This window comes from Panicum virgatum, chromosome 1K (assembly GCF_016808335.1).
Source record: "Panicum virgatum strain AP13 chromosome 1K, P.virgatum_v5, whole genome shotgun sequence".
NCBI classification, from domain to species: Eukaryota; Viridiplantae; Streptophyta; class Magnoliopsida; order Poales; family Poaceae; genus Panicum; species Panicum virgatum.
The window spans coordinates 55,602,362-55,620,897 of NC_053136.1; the positions used below are offsets into that span (position 1 = coordinate 55,602,362).

The following is an 18,536-nucleotide window of genomic DNA, read 5'->3' on the forward strand; positions in this document are numbered from 1 at the left end:
CAATTGATGCCAAAGGGGGAGAAGGAACTTTGGAGTTCTTGGATCTAGGGGGAGCTCATGGACTTCTCATGGAGATCATTCGTTTTCGGGAAGCTCATGGACTTCTCATGGAGATCATTCGTTTTCGGCTTCCGCTTGCCACTCATGTTTATTTGTGTTGAACTATTGCATTACATGTTTATGATTTGTGTCTTGCATGAACTCTGTTTGAGACTTGTGTTTGGATTTGAACATTTGGTTTGTAATGTGTGATGAACTATGTTGGTTTGTGTTACTCTTATCTACTTATGTTCATTTTGTGGTTGTGAGGTTGTGCTAACCAAGCTAAATTTCATATTATATATATCTTGTATCTTGTATGCCTCGATTTCCACTTGTAGGGAAAACTCCGTCAAAAGTTTCATATATATATATATGTGTGTACTTGATATTCATGCAAATTTATATGCACATATCAAGGGGGAGTTCTCTCTACTCATCGAACTTGGTGAATTTATTCATACCATATTCTGAAATTTTCAAGAAAATGAGTAAGTTCTTCCAAAGTTCAATTCCAAGTCCACCTTATGCCTAGTGTATAAAGTTGACTTGAACACTTTTATCACTCCAAAATTTAGTGTTGTCATCAATTACCAAAAAGGGGGAGATTGAAAGCATCTAGGCCCCTAATTCGAGTTTTGGTAATTAATGACAACGGTTTGTGGATTAACGATTTCATTTGAGATAATGAGTATAGGTTGATGTAACATCCCAAAAATTCACCAAATAAATCACACGCTAAAATTTTGTGCAAAACTCGTTTTCATCGTTGAGCTCGATTAACCCTAAACCCTATTTTCCCTCCTAGATTTTTTTTCCGCCGTCCGGTTCCAATCGTCGTTCCATTTTTTTCCCGCCGACCGAACCCCTTTTCTCTTTTTTTCCTCACCGCCGTCCCATCCCGCATCACACGGCCGCCTATCGCCCACGCGCGACCGCCGACCGCAATTAGCGCCGGCCGCACGCGCCTTTGCCCCCTGGCCCGCGCACCCAGCCGCGCTCGCTCCCTGGCCCGCGCGCGCGTGACCGACACCGCGCGTGGCCGACCACGGCCGCGGACGCCGCCGGAGCGCACTCACTCCCCCTCTCCCTCGTCCCTTTTTCTTTTTTCCCATTTTACTTCCCTTTTTCCATTTTCTATTTTCTTTCTTTTTTTCCCTTTTCCTCTTTCCTTTCTTTTCTTTTTCTCCATTTTCTCTTCTCCCTTCTCCCTTCTCCTTTCTTCTTTCTCTGCTCCTTGGCCGCACGCGCCCGCGCACGCCCAGGCCGGCCCCTCCCTCGCTTCGCACGCGCCGCCCCGCTCGGCGCACCGCCCGCTCGCCCCCTGACCCGCACCCCGCCACGGGCTGCCTCCCTCCTCCAAGCGCCGGCCGACCCCACGCGCTTGCCTGCTGCCTCTCGCCGCGTCCAGTGCCCCGAGCCGCGGCACCGCACCACGCTACGCCGCCACGCGCACACGCGCGCACAGCGCTCAGCACGCCGCGTCGCGACGCCGCTCAGCCGCGCCGCTCTGCTCGCGGGCGCACACCCCGCTCCCGCATGCGCGCGCGCTGCACCACCTCCCGCTCACCCTTGCACGCCCCTGGTCGTGCACCGCGCCGCGCCGAGCCGAGCCGGGCCATGCAACGCCCCGGCTCGGGCCTCACTCTCTCTCGCGCGCCGCTCTGCTCTGACCCCGGCCCCGCCCGCGCGCGTGCCCACGTGCACCGCCCGCGCCGCTCGCTGCTCAGCTCGCCACCGCACGCGCCTCGGCCCAGTTCACCTGCCCCGCTGCGCGAGCTGCCGGGCTTGCCCGCGCGCACCGAGCCCCGGCGCACCGAGCCGACCGCGCCACGCCGCGGCCGCCTGCCAGCGCCGGCCCTGCTCCTCGCCACGCTCGCGCGCACGCCGCGACACCAGCCGTGCCGAGCCGCCCACGCGAGCACGCGCACGCCACCCACTGCTCGCCGTTGACGCACGCACAGCGCCGCCTGCGCCGAGGCGTCGCGTCACCAGCGCTCGCCCCGCCCACTGTCGCCGTTGACGCCGCACAGCGCAGCGCCCGTGCCGTCGCATCACCTGCGCGAGCCTCGCCGCCCCACGCCATTACTGCCCGTGCGCAGAGCACCGGCCGGCCACCGCGTCCTCCCCTCCACCGCCTCTCCTTGCCTATAAAAGGTGCCCCAAGCTGCTCTCCACCACCACCAAGCCATTCCGGCTGCCACCTCCCCTTCCCAAGCTCTGCAGTACCGCAGCCACCAGAGCCGTCGCCGAGCTCGGGCCGCTGCCGTGGCCAGGCCACCTCGCTCCACCTCCGGCCGAGGTGAGTAGGGGAATCGGACCCCCACGACCTCCTCTCCGTTTTGCCCCAAGCCCCGGCCGCCGCCGTGCCCTGAAGAGCCGGCGCCAAGGCCTCCACCGTGAGCCCCTCCCCTGCTCTGTTTGCGTTCGTGAGGAGGAAGAAGAAGACACTTTTGTGCTGAGCCCCCTTCCTTTCTTCCTTTTCTATTAAGAGCCCTCCCCCACTCTCTAGGTACTTTTCCAGAAACCCCCCCCTATTTCTTTTAGAGAACCAGGCCAGCCCACCAAAGACTAGCAGCCGCGCAGCACCTATTAATTAGGAGGACATCACGCACATAAGCAATACTCTTTTCTATTTTCGAAATTAATTAAGCACTACAATTTATAACCACAATATCTAATCCATACCAACTCCGATTCTATCTATTCTTTTCCTAAGTTCCTAAAAACTCATATACTATCCATTGTACCTATTTTCTAGGGCAGCCTTGACACTTCCAGAAATTCTAATCAAAGCCCTATCACTCTCAAAAATATTTACAAGGTCCCGAGATCCTTGTTTACTCCCTAAATACCCCTTTAACCTATCATCTCATGCAATTATTTCGAAACTCGACCACACCATTCCCAATATTATTTCGGCCATGCCATTAGAAAACCATCCAACAATATTACTCCTATCTCCATATCTTAATTATTTCCGATTCGAGCTCAGCGATGAGGCCTGTTTTTTTTCTGTGTATTGATTGTGTGCTTGTTTGTTTGCGTCGTAGACCACGGTGTGAACGAAGGAGAGCCAGCTAACAAGCAGTATTGTGAGTCTGTGAACGAGGACCCGTTCCGCGACCCCGAGCCTGAAGGACAGGACTTCCCCGAAGGCTGCGAAGACGGCAAGTTCAATCCCATCCTTTGATGCATGTTTCTGTCCTAGTTTTTACAAATACAACCCAATGGCCTGCTTTATAAAACTGCATACGTTTTTGCTTGCATGAAAACACGGTTGGATAGCCACCCCTTGATTTGTGATGACCATTCCTTGACTACCTAGATTAATGTCTGATTTTGCTTGGACGTTAATCAATATTAGAACGCTTAGGACTTTATTCATAAATACTGTTTGTTTTATAAAGAAAATGTGTGCGTATTGGGAAGGGATAAATGTGGTGTTTTTGAAAAGTGAATCTAGACGGGATGGATGACATTTCAGTGTGATTTGCCGATTGGTGTGCTCGTGCCGGTGTGGCAGGGCAAGGAAGGGAGATATCCATCTTGTCACCCCTAAGGACCGAGTTGGTGTTACATCTCACCTAACTCCACTTTCGTGCAAGCCACTCGACCGTTGTATGGGCAACGGTTTAGCATAAATCCCACTAGTTAGTCTGATAGCCATCAGGAGAGCTGAGAGCAACGGGTGACTAAGGATAAGGGATAAGCCCAGAGTGACTTATGCCCGGTTATACCTAAGTGAACGGTCGATGACCCCTTGGTGCATCCCGTGATGGCTAGTCAGGTTTAGCTAAGGTGGGTAATGGCTATGTTGGGATCTACACCGACACGACGGTGTTCGAGTTGTGGTATCCTACTTGTGGGTAAAGTTGCACACCTCTGCAGAGTTGAAACCTATTCGAATAGTCCGTGCCCACGGTACTGGGCGAGTTACGGTGTGGTCTCACCACTAGTGTTTACTTTGGGATGGGTTAGCGTGAGTTGTTTTGGAAATGTGTCCGGCAGTCGTGCCGTGTGCTACGACGGACGGGGAGTCCGGTAGCAGTTTAAAACTTGAACTCCGGGTTACTACAAAATCTGATTTTCAAAAAAGGTTTTCTGTTAAAATAAAACCCTGCATAAAATTATCGATTTGCTGCAAATTAAACCGTAACCTTATCCTTGATTTACCTATGCATATTATTCTGTTATAACCCCCTCCGTGGGTGTGGTTGGACTTGCTGAGTACGTTTGTACTCACCCCACTCTTACTTTTTACAGAAGAAGACCCAGACTTCGTACCAGACGACGCCGAGTAGGGTTATCGTTCTACACCCAACCTTGCCTGTGGAACCGGCCCTGTCGAGATGCCTCCGCTGTCGCAGTACTCTGAGCCCGTGCTAGACCCCATGTGGTTTGCGGTCTGGTGTTATGTCGTAGCTTGGTTAATTATTATCATTATCTGTATCGAGTGTCCTCCAAGGTTTGTACGGTTTTGAACCATCTGATGTAATAAATGTGGCATCAGCCTCCTGGGACTGGTGCTTTGTATCACATTTAAGTCTTCTCTTATGAGGGGACGCTTCAGCTGATCCACGGATGAAAGAGATTTGGTTGTGAACGTATGGAGTTTTGGAGATGATAGCAAAGCTCGGGCTCAAGGCAAAGGTATAAAATAGGGCTTTTGTATTTTACCGGTCACAAGGCATTTAGTGGATGAAAAGTGACCGGATTTGTTGGATAGATAGCCGTACTATCAAGAGGGGTTGTATACTTATGCTTGACGGGTCTTTAGTGCCATTTTGCTCAAAATGTCTAGTTGTATGCATGAGGGCTAATGGCGTTTTGAAAAGATTTGAAAAAGACTAAGTTTGAGAGCTGACTGAGTAACGGCGGACAGTCCGCACCCGAGGGGCGGATAGTCCGCGCCCGTTCCAGAGAGCTTGCAGAAGCTCTGGTGGGCTGGCGGACGGTCCGCCACTATATTTCAAAATTTGTACCAGAAAGGGTGTCTCTCTGGTGGGCTTCAAAGTTGAACGGCGGACAGTCCACCTATGGTGCGCGGACGGTCCGCCGGCTAATCTTAGATTTATACCAGAGAGGTTGTTTCTCTAGTTTGTGCTGAAAAGTGAACTGCGGACGGTCCGCCCTTGGGGCGCGGACGGTCCGCAGGCTAATTCGAATTTGTACCAGAGAGCTTGTTTGTCTCTGGTGAGTCAGATCTCTTAACTGCGGACGGTCCGCCCCTGGGGCGCGGACGGTCCGCCGGGGTTTAACGGCTAGTTCTGACACGCATTAAATGCACTCTGACTCACTGGTTTATAACGGCGGACGGTCCGGTTTTTGAAATGCGGACGGTCCGCGACTTCGCAGAAAAGAGTGTAACGGCTAGTTTTTGGAGGGATGTCTATATATACCCATTGCCCGGCCTTTGGGTGCTTCTCTTGGCCATTTGGACTGCATACTTGACATCATAGAGCTAAGGCATCCCTCTCTCACACACACTTGCTTAAAGATTGCATTCTTGAGGGTGTGAGGGGTTCCTAGTGCATTGCATCAAGAGTTTGAGCTTTGTGGCACTAGGGAAACTTCAAGCAAGCGTCATCGACTTGTTACTCTTGGGAGTTGCCGCTCCCAAGGCGGCTTGGATAAGAGGATTTCGTGGAGCTCCTCCAAGGAGATTGTTGAGGAGCCCCGATTTCGGTTGTGAGAGGTCTTGTGCTCACCTCACCGGATTGGTGAAGAGCAACTCTAGTGGAATCGAGGTGTGGAGCGGTTCCTTGATTCAAGCCGGCTCAAGATCAAGAGGTTCTTGATAGAGGAGCGGTTGATTCTTAGAATCCACCTCAACGTGGATTAGGGGTGACCGGCAAGTCATCGACACTACGAGATAAATTCTTGTGTCAAGCTTGGTTACTTCTCTTGCTCACTTTAATTCTTATTTTTACTTTGAGCAATTTACTTTACTAGAGCTTGATTTGTATCTTGTCACTCTAGGTTGCAAACCCATCTAGAGATAGTAATAGCATGACATAGGGCTTTTCTTTGTTACTAATTAAATTTCTCTAGTGTTGTTGGCTTTAGATTTTAAACCGCATATTCACCCCCCCTCTAGTCGGTGTTCTTGATCCTACAAACCGCCTCCAACCGACGCCACGTGCTTCACCTGCTCAGAACCGATCCTGGAAGGCTATAAATAGAGCACTCATCCCTCACTTGTAACACACGCCTTGGAGCTCATTCTCTCTTCACTTTCTAGAGTAGAATTAGTAGTTTGGGAGTTAGAGTCGAGTCGAGCTTGCTTGGGATTCCGGAGTCCTCGGAAGTCTGGTATAGCTCTTGTATCTCTCTTTCGAAGTTATTAATATAAGTTATCTTCTCTACTTTTCCGAGTCAGTTTTACTTTCCGCTTTCTTTTATCTTCTCGAGTCTGAGTGTTCAGCTCGAGCGCAGAAGTTGTATCCTTTAGCTTAGGCTAAGTTATCTCTCTAATAGTCGGAAATTTATCTTACGGGTTTTCTCGCCCGGACTAGAGTATCTCAAGTTAGTGCTCTAGGTTGAGGGGTATTTCTCTCGAAGGCCTCGAGAGAAATCCTAACACCGAGTGCAGACGTGGTGTCTGAGTTTAGTGTTAGCTAGAAAGTGTGTTCCACCCCACGGTACCGTTGTGGTAGGCGGCAGGTGGTGACAACCCTGTCTGTCCCTTGTAGTCCACCACGTTCGGGTGCTTTCATAGCAGTAGTGCCGACTGTCGTTGGACTCCCTTCTCATCCCAGTCTGAGTCATTCTTTGAGGCCGCCGAAGTAAGCTCTACCTTCCCGAAGATTAGTTAGATAGTTAGTCTGATCTAGAGAGGCTAGCTCGGTAGTTCAGAAGTGTATCAGATGTCTTTTCTCGCTCGTTGTCCTCCCAGCTACTACCTCTCTAAGGATTTGAACCTCCGTGTGTCACTCGGTCATAGACTGGCCATTTATCTTATCTCTGTATCTGGCTTACCTCCGTCTAGTTAGTCGATTGATTAAGCTAGTATGGTTATCATTCGATTTACGATACTCTTTACCATAGTGCTTCCCTGAGAAAAAATACGATACCCTGGAATACTCCATGGTGAAGTGTTATAGCGGTGATTCTGTGCACTTACGGAATTAACATTCTTTTGGGGCATAAGAAACGCCAACACTCATGACCGTGAGCACGGCTGATATATCAGTTTTACACTCTGCAGAGATTGTATACTTTCATCACAATTCGCGTAAAAATTCTGAAGAACTTTGAACCCAACCACGCATGTGCTAGCTAGGCATAATACCACTCTTCCGAAGTGTGACTGCATAGGGACGCTACGAGACCTTTACAAAGATTCCCTAACATATGACAATCACACTAAGATTTCAAGTCAAAGTGGTCATAACACTTCCTAATGAGGTGGTACTGTTGGCGCTCCTTAAGTACCCATTTTATCCCTTGTTTATCCTTGATAATGGCATGAATTTAATATCAAAATCACTAACCATCCTAACCCCGGCCTAATTATTGGTCATTTTCACATTTGCACATATATTTTGGAGGAACTTCATTTTTGCAGGTTTTTGGCATATTTTGGAGCCTGAAATGACGAGACCCGTGATCGAGCGCTAACACGGAGAAAGACGAAGGCCAAAGCCCAAAGGAAGGACCAAAGCCCATGTTGATTCGAAGCTCATTCATGCACATCCATCCTCCAAGAGAGCCCAAAGGACCAAGCCCACGAAGATGAGATCAAGATACTTCGGGATTAAGCAAAGCAAATGAAGATTTAAGGAAGGATTCCCTATCTTATCCTTTCCTCGAAGATATCTCCAAGATAACGACTTCCAAAGGAGTACAATCGTGAAAGACATAAACTCTAGAAGATGCGAGGAGTCTACACGCGAAAGATGAGACCGAGGCGGGCCCGAAAGAGGGTAGACCGGCCGGCCTAGCCCGTTTTCGAGGTGGTTCGACCTCCCCTTCGACCGGTGGCTTCCACGGCTCATAAATAGCCCGCACCTTATTCAACTCGGGGCATCCATCTACCCAGAACTCGACGAAAACCTAGGGCCAAGACCGGAGGGAGACGACGGCCGCCGCAAGTCTTTGAAGTTGTCTAGGAGATGGCTTAGGCCGCCCCTAGCCACCATGGCCTCCCTGCGTGGTTGTTCCATGGCGGAGTTCATGAGCTAGTTGGATTCATCGATGGTGTGCACACGGTGGTGATGATCCAAACATATCTATTATGTGAGTAATGATAACCATGTTTTTCGAATCTATTAGCGATCATGTCTCTCCTTTTTTATTTCGTTCTTGCCTTGGGTGCGCTTATTCCTATATCTATTCTCGAGATAGATTGCATGGGGTGTTCTTGTAGCTATGGTGGCTAGGAGTTCATACCGGATCTACCCAAGGGAGTTCGACACGTCTAGCGTGCTTCGGGGTGCTTTTGTCCAAAGGGAGCATCGTGACAGGGCGTGGCTTGAGTAGAGGGGTTCCCGAGGGGTTGGATTGGAGGTTTTGATTTAAGGATGCTATTGATTGAGATGCATGATTTATTTGCTTGTTAGCTTGAACTACAACTAGATGACGATAGGCCTAGTCATGTCTTTGGGTTTGCTATGGTTACGCCTATGTTCTTGGATGAGATCAACCTTTACACAACACTCATATCTATTAAAGGTTTAATCTATATGTGCAATTCATGCTTCATGTTAGGATAGATCCGTTAGATTAGATGGAAAACCTTAGGTAGTTTTTTGTCAATCCACGGATTGATAAACCTTGGGGGAGTACTCTAAGGGAAAAGCTACCACGATCCGTGCGCTTGCGGTACATAAATTGGGGCGCTAAGGAGCGTCAACAGGTACCTTACCAAAGGACCATTAAACAATATCAATTGCCCCAAGAGGACCGAGATATACCCCATCGATGCATCCCCTCTTGGCCTTTCGGTAAAATTGTCACAAGCTAGAGTCTCTAATTAATTAGCCAAGACCAGAACCATGTAGTATTGTGGTTGTACTGTTTTCTTGGGTGGTTCTCCATGTTCCAATTAAATCAAGTATTCTCATAAATAAGTATAGATAGAAGTATGGTTAGGGTCACTTGCCTTGATCCAACGAAAAGGTACTCCTACTGCTCTTCAGCTTTTGTTCACTTGGAAAACTTGATCTTCAATCTTCAAACCACGATCCTTCTACTCGAAGCAATCATGGAGCAAACATACAAAGCAAACAACAAGTACAACTAAAAACAATACACCAAAATAAAAGAAAGGCTTTAAAAGAGTGTACTAACAGATAAGGCTCGCTGCTACGATTACGAGAGCGCAAGAAACGCGGAAAACGGAGCTAAAACGAAGAAGTTATAGCCAAAACGGGGTTCTAGGGGATTATTTGTAAGAGTTTTGGAAAGAACAGGGGCTCTGGGTGAAGAAACCGAGGACTAAAACATAATTAAACCCTAAACTCGGGGGCTAGTGTGCAAAACTCCAGCTCCTGGACGGCGGGTTCTATTTTAGAAAAGTCCAGGGTCAAACATAAACTAAAGGGTTGTTTTGTAATTATTTTTGAACTGGAATGGACCGCGGCTTGATTTCCAGAAAAGCGAGAGGCTACTTTGAAAAACACCCTAGGGTAGGGCTGGATTGACTCCGGTCAGATCTGTTCCGGGCCGTTGGATTTGGATCGGGCGGAGCGGCGGCGCTGAGTCACGGCGGGGTGTCGCCGGCGGCGACCTTGCAGCGGTGAGCTCGCCGGCGTTGGCCGGAATCGGCCGTCCAGATGTGGTTTCTGCTCGGGTCTGGACGGGAAGCACGCGGGTGCGTTGGCGAACGCATTGGCGGGGTCCGCGCGGGCCGTAGACGCGGCGGAGGACAAGCTCGGCGGCGAGGGGCAGAATGACGACGACGGCGAGCTAAATCCACGCGAGAGAGAGCGGGATAGAGGGAAAAGAAGGGGCGTGGTGATTCTCACCCTGCGTCAAAGCTCCAGGGATGCACGGGCGTCGAGGAGAGGCAGCAGAACGGCGAGACGGCTGCGGCTCCGAGCTCTCGAGCTCCCAATGGCGGCGACGCAAGCTAGGGTTAGGATTGCGGGGCAAGGGCGGCGGTGGCTCGAAGGGGTTCAAGGAGGGGTCCACGGCGCTTAAACAGGGGAGGGGCGGAGTTGCCTTGGCGTGCGCGCCAAGAGAAGGCCGCGGCGAGGCGTGCGGCACTGGGACTCGGGTCGAGTCCGGGCCGAGCACGAGTTGGAGGACGACCCCGACAGGCGGGCCCCACCCGTCGGCGAGAGAAGAAGGGAGAGGAGAGGGAGATGGCGGATTGGGCCGGACTGGGCCTGGAACTGGGCCGGCTGGACTGGGCTTCGCGGGGAAGAAAAAGAAAGGAGGGAGGGGAGAGGGAAGTTGGCCCAAGGGAGAAAGAGAGAGAGTTTGGCCCTAAAGAGAAAAGGTTTTACATTTTTTAAATAGATTCAAACAAATTCAATCTAAATTTAAATTCAGAGAATTCAAATTCAAACTGAACAACAAACAATAAAACAATGCATTGCAGCATGAATACAACACAAACAAAACAACCTCAATTAATTTGGAAAACAACCAATATTTATTTTCTTTTACACTAAATTCTTTGTGAAGAAAACAAATGTTGGGAAAATTTTAAAACGATGAGAAAATTGTTGATTTATTTTTAATTTTAATCACATCCTGAAATTAAAAAAATTTGGGGGTGCGACACGCCGTGAAGCGCCACTTGATTTGATCAGGTTGTTGGGTAAGCTGAACAGAGTGAAGTTTCTCCCAAAGGATTATGAACCGGTGGAGAGCAGCAGTCGTGTTGATACGTTGTAAGCCTCGCATTTAGCACGCGTGACCCCTAACAATTCCGAGCGCCGGCGCGTGTTGGTTTGACAACAGAATCGGATTTGTGTAGAGAGACCACGCATGTGAACAGGAAATCTAGTTCCGATGCTGGGATGAGCTCTGAAACAGAGACACTAGCCGGAGAAATACTCTACATACGCACACACAAGACCCTCAAAAACGCGAGAAAAGAAAAACAAGCATGCGAATTGCACGTACGAATACAATCAATCTGACGCGAGAAGGAACATGACTGCTGCTGGCTGATCGATGGGTCTATGGACGAAGATGAAATAAATCACGTGCGCATCTGCTCGTTTTGGAGGTCGATGGCAAGGACGGTGCTGAGGTTCATGGGCGCGATGTAGTCGACGGATCCTGACATGAACTGCTGCACGATGAGGCGGTTGGCGCGCTCCGTGGGGTGGAAGGCGTCCCAGAAGACGTAGGTGTTGCGGTCGGCGCAGAGGCTGGACACCATGGTGCAGAGCCCCATGCCGTTGAAGCGGCCCTGGCCGCAGCACGCCTGGGTGGCCGTCTCGAAGCCGTACGCCTTGGGGTCCTCGATGAAGTCGTTGTGGATGCGCTGCATGTTGACGCCGACGAACACGCCGCCGCCGTAGCGCGCGTTGAGCTCCTCCAGCAGAGCCATCAGCCGCGGGTTGTACATCTCCGCCGCGCGCTGCAGCTCCCGGTCGCAGCTGCCGTCCAGGCTGTGCAGCGCCAGCTCCGCCGGGACGCACCCGATCGGGCCGACGCCCTGCACCAGCACGCGCCGGGCGCCCAGGTCGTAAAGCCTCTGCAATGGATATATATATATATATGGATTCAGATTCATGTGGATCATAATAATCGATCAGGTACGGTCGGCCATGGCAGTCGATCAGCAGCTCGAGGTCAAGCAATGAATGGTACGCGTGCTAGCTAGGAGACTGTACCGTGAGGATCTGCCTGTACTCGGAGAGGATGTAGTTGATGTAGTCGGGGAGGGAGAACTCGCGGGAGCGCGCCGAGTAGGGCACCAGGTAGTAGTTGTTGACGAAGTCATTGCCGCCGAGGGTGATGAGCACCAGCGAGCCGCGCACCAGCCGGGCCGTCTGCTCCGCGCCGATCAGCGAGCTCAGACGCTTCTGGTACTGCTGGAAGTAGAGCAGCTGCTTCGAGATGTGGATGATGTTGGCCTGATGGCATTCAATCCAATGCAACTATTTGTTCAGCTTCATCAGCCTAATTAACAGTGAATTTCGTGATCAATTACTGGTATTATAGTAGTAGTATAGTATAGTATAGTATTATTACGAATTGGATTCCGGTGTCGTTCAGGATCCCGACGCCGGCCGACGCGAAGTTGGCGCCGACGAGCAGCTTGTCGCCGTCCAGCTCCGGGCTCAGGTACGGCAGCACTGGCTCGGCGCCGAGGTGCTCACCTGCATTGATAGGTTGTGTGCAGCAAGTTATATTAGAGTGAAGAGTGAACTTGAGAGGCAGGCATGCACGCAGCAGGTACTCCACGCAGACTTAACTGATGATGTCCGGCACGTTCTTGCCGTTGCTGAAGCGCCCCGTGGCGCGGTGGTCCGGCCTGTCGATGCCGTAGGGCGGCGAGTCGGCCCGCGCCGCCGTCACCAGGTAGTTGTTGTTGCCGTTGTCGACGAGGGAGTCGCCGAAGACGAAGAAGGCGCGGGCCGCGTGGGAGCTCGTCGGCAGCGTTCCCAGTCCCAGGCAGAGAGCGGCGAGCAGGGCCAAGACGAGCCACGAGGAGGCCATCGCACCTGCTGCACTGCACTTGTCAGGGGCCTGCTAGCTGCTGATGCGATGGACTGACTCAGATCAGTTGCTGCTGCACTTGTCACTGACGCTTCTTGCAGCGTCGCAGCCGGCCCTTTTATAGCGCGCCCCCCGTGCCCATGCTGCGAGACAGAGGATTGGCCCATATGAGTGATTATATCGGTCGTTGGTGCCCGTCATTAGTTCACTGTTCTTCATTTGATTTGGTTCTTAGTACTCAATTCTCTCGTTCTAATTCTGCGCTGCAGTTTCTTCTGCAAGTGGAGCTTTCGTTCCATCAGGTTCAGGTCTTGTCACGTTTCAGATGTACACGACTGGATCCTTATTTCCAGCTTTGCATAATCACAGCGCTAAGTTCACAACTGATGCAAGCTCACCATCTTGACCTGTGCTGTATAGGAGATGGATCTTGGAGTTTCCTTGCAGAAAACATGGATGGATCTATGAAGAACTTAAGGGGATGGATTTGAATGGCAAGGAGCCAAACTCAACTGCTGGGAGCGGCTCATCACTGGGTTTCTGAAAATGTACATCATTCTGAAGGTTCTACTGACTGAACGACCCAGACTGAAAAAGGAATGTGCGCCCAAGAGCTTTACAGAGATGATTACAGCAGGGTATTCATGAGGGCAGTTGGATCTATCCTCTCGTTCATATAATGATGCCTGGGGTTAGATGAGATGAGCTGTATGTATCTAGCTACTACATATGAGACCTTGACAATGAGCAGTAACATTGATCTGAATCAGTAGCCTGCATCTACATCCCACGTGCTTTTATTTTTTTTCCTCATTTCCTGCTGCGTCATTATGTATTTATGTGGAACTCTTCGATGAAACACGCACAATATGGATGGAGTCCAGAGGCAACAAAACCGCATCTGATCTGTCCGTGACAGTCTTAGGAAATGATGATCCATCGAACCTTCTTTGCAGTGCCACATGTTCTGCTGATGGCTTTCATCTCCATAGCCCATACAGCAGAAATCAAACTAGCTAGTATTGTACTAATGCTACTAACCAAACGTTACCATTTTTGCTTGCTTAATACAATACGTATGTAGTACTCCATTCTATTGAGTTTGTCCCACCTAATGTGAAGTTATTACTCCACTGGAGTTCTTCTCAAAACATCTACTTCAGTATACAAACTACGGTGCTGCATCAATAGGCGTACCGGACGGAGTACCGGCGCCAGGTCGTACCACCTAATCGAAGGACACTGCACTCTCGTCATACAATTGCCGCTAGGGTTTACGGAGCACAAGATTTACTGTTGAAATCTAAAGGAAACTAAACCTTTCTAAGGCAGTACAGTAGGGGGGGCTTCCCAACCCTCAACCGTTCTGCATTTACTACTGAACTTGTGATGAGACTGCAATTCTGCACCATCTCCGTCCATGCTTCTTCATTCTTGTAACTCTACACTGTGCTTGGGTTTCGGGTTTGAGTTATCTGAATTCTGAATTTTCCACGGCCTTTTTCATGCCTGCTAGCCTGGGTCACATTTTGTATGAAGATATATATATATATATATATATATATATATATATATATATATATATATATATATATATATATATATAGAGAGAGAGAGAGAGAGAGAGAGAGAGAGGTTTTAGGTTTTGTGCAGAAACGAAGCTGCAGGCATTTCTCCAAGCTGTAACCGTTCCTGCACTGTCAATGTGAAGTTTTCAGATGGTATGCGCCAGAGGACCAACTTTTATTGTGTGTTTGTTTTACCGAGCAGTGGGACAGACTAGAGTGGAGATGGAGGAGACACAGAAGTACCCTCCAATTACAAATGACCTGGCATAATAACACCGGGTGCAGGCACACCATCTTATGGAGGCCATTCAAGTCCGATGTTCCCTGGACAGGAGGATGAAAATAAGAGCAGGTGGAGATGGATCTAATCTCATCTAGGAACGACGTCAGGTGAAGTACAGAATTTCTACTACTTCTCATCCTGTCGGTCGCTCGAATTGGTCATTGACTTGCAGTGCCTATATGAGTTCAAGTACACGGCTGTGGTTTAGGCTGTCCCGGTCCAAGATTTACCTTCCCTCTACTCTACTGATTACTTATTACTGGCTGCTCAGGATGCCACAAGCTTGGTCGACGGTCAGTAATAAATAATACTGTAAGTAATAGCATACAGGCAGAAAGCTTAAGCGAAGCCATTTCAAACTTGACGCAGCACGTGATCCGAGTGACAAATGCAGCTGATGGACAGTAATGTTCAGTACTGATCTCTGACGAGCATGGCTGGCTTTCACGAGCTCCATTACATACAAGTGTCTGACGAGCTCCATCAACAGGGATCCATCCCATTTGCACGCCATGATGCATGCTGCAGGTGGCCAACAGCGATGGGCTTCGAGGCTTCCAATCTCTGTTTTGATGGATCATCCTTCCTTTAATCGTACCGTACCACGTTGTTGCAATTGAGAGGGCAGAGGTTGATTGCGGGTCGCCGTCACTGTATCCCCTCTGGCTCCCGTCCCTAACACCGCATCCTGATCTGAGAGCGATGCCAGTCGGTCTAGCAGAAGCCTGATGAAGCCATCATGGAGCGATCTGATTTGCTCGGACAAGGGGGATTAAGAGGAGATAGCATTGATCAATGATGGATCGCCGCTGTCATGAGTTGGTGGAGGGGGTTTGGTCAGTACAGTGTCAAGCCGAGCGAGCACATCTGCGGCGCTGCTAAGCATGTTCTGAAAGTGCCTCTGATTCTGTTTCTTAAAAAGGTTAAACACTAGCCGTGGAATTAATTGGGTGAAATCGACATGGATCTTCCTGATGTGGTCTGGGGCTTTTTTTTCTATCCTTGGCAGGAAGTCTAGGTAGGGTCGTGCGTGGACCGTGGTGGAGGCTACCAGCGAGCATACCCGTTTCACCGGCTATTTATGGGCGGTGGTACGGCGGCGCGGCGGTGAGAGTCCTGCTCCTCCGGCCGTCGGCGAATTCTTGCCTCTGCTGCTGCTGCTGCTCTGCTCTGCTTCGTAGAGTAGCTGGATTCATCATTGATCATTCCAGCACCCACCGGCAGCCGAGTAATCGCCGAGACACGGCACGGTTCGCCTAGAGGGTACGCACACGCAACGCAAGGGGGCAACCGGCCAAGGCAGCGCGTGCTGGACGGGAGGGGCCCAGCCGTCGGTGAGGCGACTCCGCCTCTCACGGTGGTCGGTGGATGGTAGATGTGGGTCCACTGTTTTTTTTTTCGAATTAGGGACCACTGCTCAGATGCAACCTGCCAAAATGATCCGGACCGGTTTTGTCTCTTGGGCTCACATCTGAGACCAGCCCTTGCGCCAAGCATTTCATTGGGCCGAGATATCTTTTGGATCAATCTGCCCTGCCTCACATGGGCCTGCTGTCTCTCTTCTTCTCGAGTATATGTTTGCTTTGTTTCTTCTCCCTCGAGAAACACTTTGTGAGTCTGCGCATACACAGCTGCAGAGCAGCAAGTCCTTTTTCATATCTTTGTAAGTAGAGTCGAAATAGCAAGTGTACGGGAGTATAATCAAGCACAGTGCGTGTTTCTGTCCTCCTTCCCTTTGTCATTATATTGCTGCATCATTTGACTCGGACACGGACGACTTCACCCCATGTTTTAATTTGTTTTTTTTCCCACTAAACTACAGTTGTTGTATGTACAGCTGTGCTTCAGACTAGCTAGTTTCACCGGCAGAGCCAACTACTCAGGCCAGTTTAGCACGCACGACCCCTTAACTACGAGCGGTTGGATGGTTGTATGGATCATTTCCTTAATTCGGTTTATTTAACACCAGATACCACAAAGTCACAAACGAACAGAGCTGAGCCAGCCAAGGAGTAGACTAGCTATGTACATGCAGGTACAGACGACACTGGTAACAAACCAGTATTTATTCACCTATATACCAGTACTAGTTGTAGTTCGCCATACATCACCTGCCCGGCGCCCCGGCCCGTATTATACTCCATCGGTTCGGCCAAGATGCTATATATATATATATAAAAATATATATACTCCCTCCATCCTAAAGTATAAGACATTTAAAGATTTATAATTTATAATTTATTATAAAGCATTCTAGATTTTTTTCAATAAATATTAAAGAAATTATTTAATTTTTTTAGCTCTTAGCTGCATACTTACCTTTTCTTCTATTCCTTCCCCGCTTAATCTTAGAAACAACTTTAACTATAGCCAGTAAACGAAGAGCTTTTAGAGGATATATGGGTTTTTTATTCTCTTCCTTAATCTGTTTTTAAATTGCTATAGGATGCTTTAAATTACAGGACAAAGGGAGTATATATAAAACCAATGTAACATAGTAGTATATGACTTGCGGAAAGACGGTGAAAGAAACAGCCGCCGTTGATGTCAACATACCAACTACGCTTTTCCGCAAGTCATATACTACTATGTTACACATTGTAAAGAAAGTTGTTTTGAGTTTGTTTTAAGTTAAACATTTTACACTTGACTATAAATAAATTTTTTAAAGTTGATTTTGAAAATATGAAAGCGATGTAAGTAAATTCATCTTGAAATGTAAGTATATAAAATTTTGCTAGTAAAAGAATTGTGGTTAAAGTTGTTTTTAAAGACCGTGTTGATGTCCTAAACGACTTACTTTTACATTATAGTGGGTGTAAGTAAGCTAGACGTGCATTACTCACCTAACACATCCCCATCGACCGGTGTTGTTATCATTCGCGCAGTGTCACCGTCCCTTAAATTAACTTTATGTAATGTGGGTGCTAATGAGACAAGTGCTTGATCCAATCATCCCCTGGTACTGCTACAAAAAGAAGACGTGCAATAAAGGTTGTTAATCTATCACGGGGACGAAGAGGTGGGATCCAAACAGGGCCTAAAGAACTTATTGAAGTTTCTTTTTTAGAAAAAAAACTGTGTATAGAACACGAGAATGTAGCTAGACTGATGACATTGGCCTGGCTAGCTCAGCTCGCACATCCATCCAACAAAATAGCACTACATCTGATGTGCATTTTGCAACGATCGATTAGACGACCGTCCGCGTTCTGTTGATCTGAAAGGAACATACCTACCTACCTTTCTCCAGTTTTACCTATCGTCTGATGTCAAATACTCCAGCAAATTAAATACGCTGCCAGGGGGATTATATTATTTATTTTTTTCAGAACATTTTATCTCATTGCATGCGACTAACTCTTCAGTAAAAGCCTTCTTAATGCGTAGTACTCCTAGGCTAGCTGGAGTAGTTGCTTGGTTGTTGGGCACGGCCGGAGTAGACGACGTGTATCACAACGTTCTGAAAACAATGCAATAAGGAAACCCTGCAGCTAGCTTCTTCATTCCTCTAGCTGGTAGGAGTACACACAACACACACACACACACACACACACACACACACACACACACACACACACACACACACACACACACACACACACACACACACACACACACATATTTGTATTTTGTTAAAGAAATTATTTGTAGCTTCAGCCTGCGCCCTGCTGCTGACTCGATCTACTACATGTACTACACGTCACGTATTTATATATTTGTATTTTTGATCAGCTAGCTGGTGAGACACGAGTAGTGTGTACACACAGGCTTAAAAATTTCCAGCCTTTTGGTCGGTACGTCTTCTACATCCACATTATATATACATACGATCGGTCTGCAGTATACGTCTAGCTAGGCAGCGTTTAGGTATATATGCATGTACTTAATAAACACGATTGTTTCCCAAATTAAAGCCAGCTAGCTAGTCATTATTTTCTCATGAACACAAAGACAAGACAAGATGGCAGGCAGTACGTCTAAAGCTAGATAATATAGCTTTGTTTGTTTGTTTGTTG

The 18,536-nt window shown here is 48.7% G+C and overlaps 1 protein-coding gene across 1 annotated transcript; it reads right to left on the reverse strand.

The window, feature by feature from the left end:
- Positions 1–10,981: 10,981 nt before the first annotated feature.
- On the reverse strand, positions 10,982–12,767 carry LOC120646318 (GDSL esterase/lipase At5g33370-like). The gene is made up of 4 exons (XM_039922942.1): positions 12,423–12,767; positions 12,199–12,326; positions 11,838–12,080; positions 10,982–11,698 (listed from the first exon to the last, which is right to left on the reverse strand). Exons 1-4 carry the CDS (start codon positions 12,664–12,666, stop codon positions 11,198–11,200), a joined length of 1,116 nt encoding a protein of 371 aa, XP_039778876.1. The 5' UTR covers positions 12,667–12,767; the 3' UTR covers positions 10,982–11,197.
- Positions 12,768–18,536: the final 5,769 nt, after the last annotated feature.

Excerpts from the sequence above, each read along its gene's own strand:
- LOC120646318 (XM_039922942.1), bottom strand. The coding sequence starts at position 12,666 with ATGGCCTCCTCGTGGCTCGTCTTGGCCCTGCTCGCCGCTCTCTGCCTG. Across the intron at positions 12,081-12,198 it reads ACGACACCGGAATCCAATTC|GCCAACATCATCCACATCTC; the intron begins GTAATAATACTA and ends GAATGCCATCAG. Across the intron at positions 11,699-11,837 it reads AGTACAGGCAGATCCTCACG|AGGCTTTACGACCTGGGCGC; the intron begins GTACAGTCTCCT and ends TATCCATTGCAG.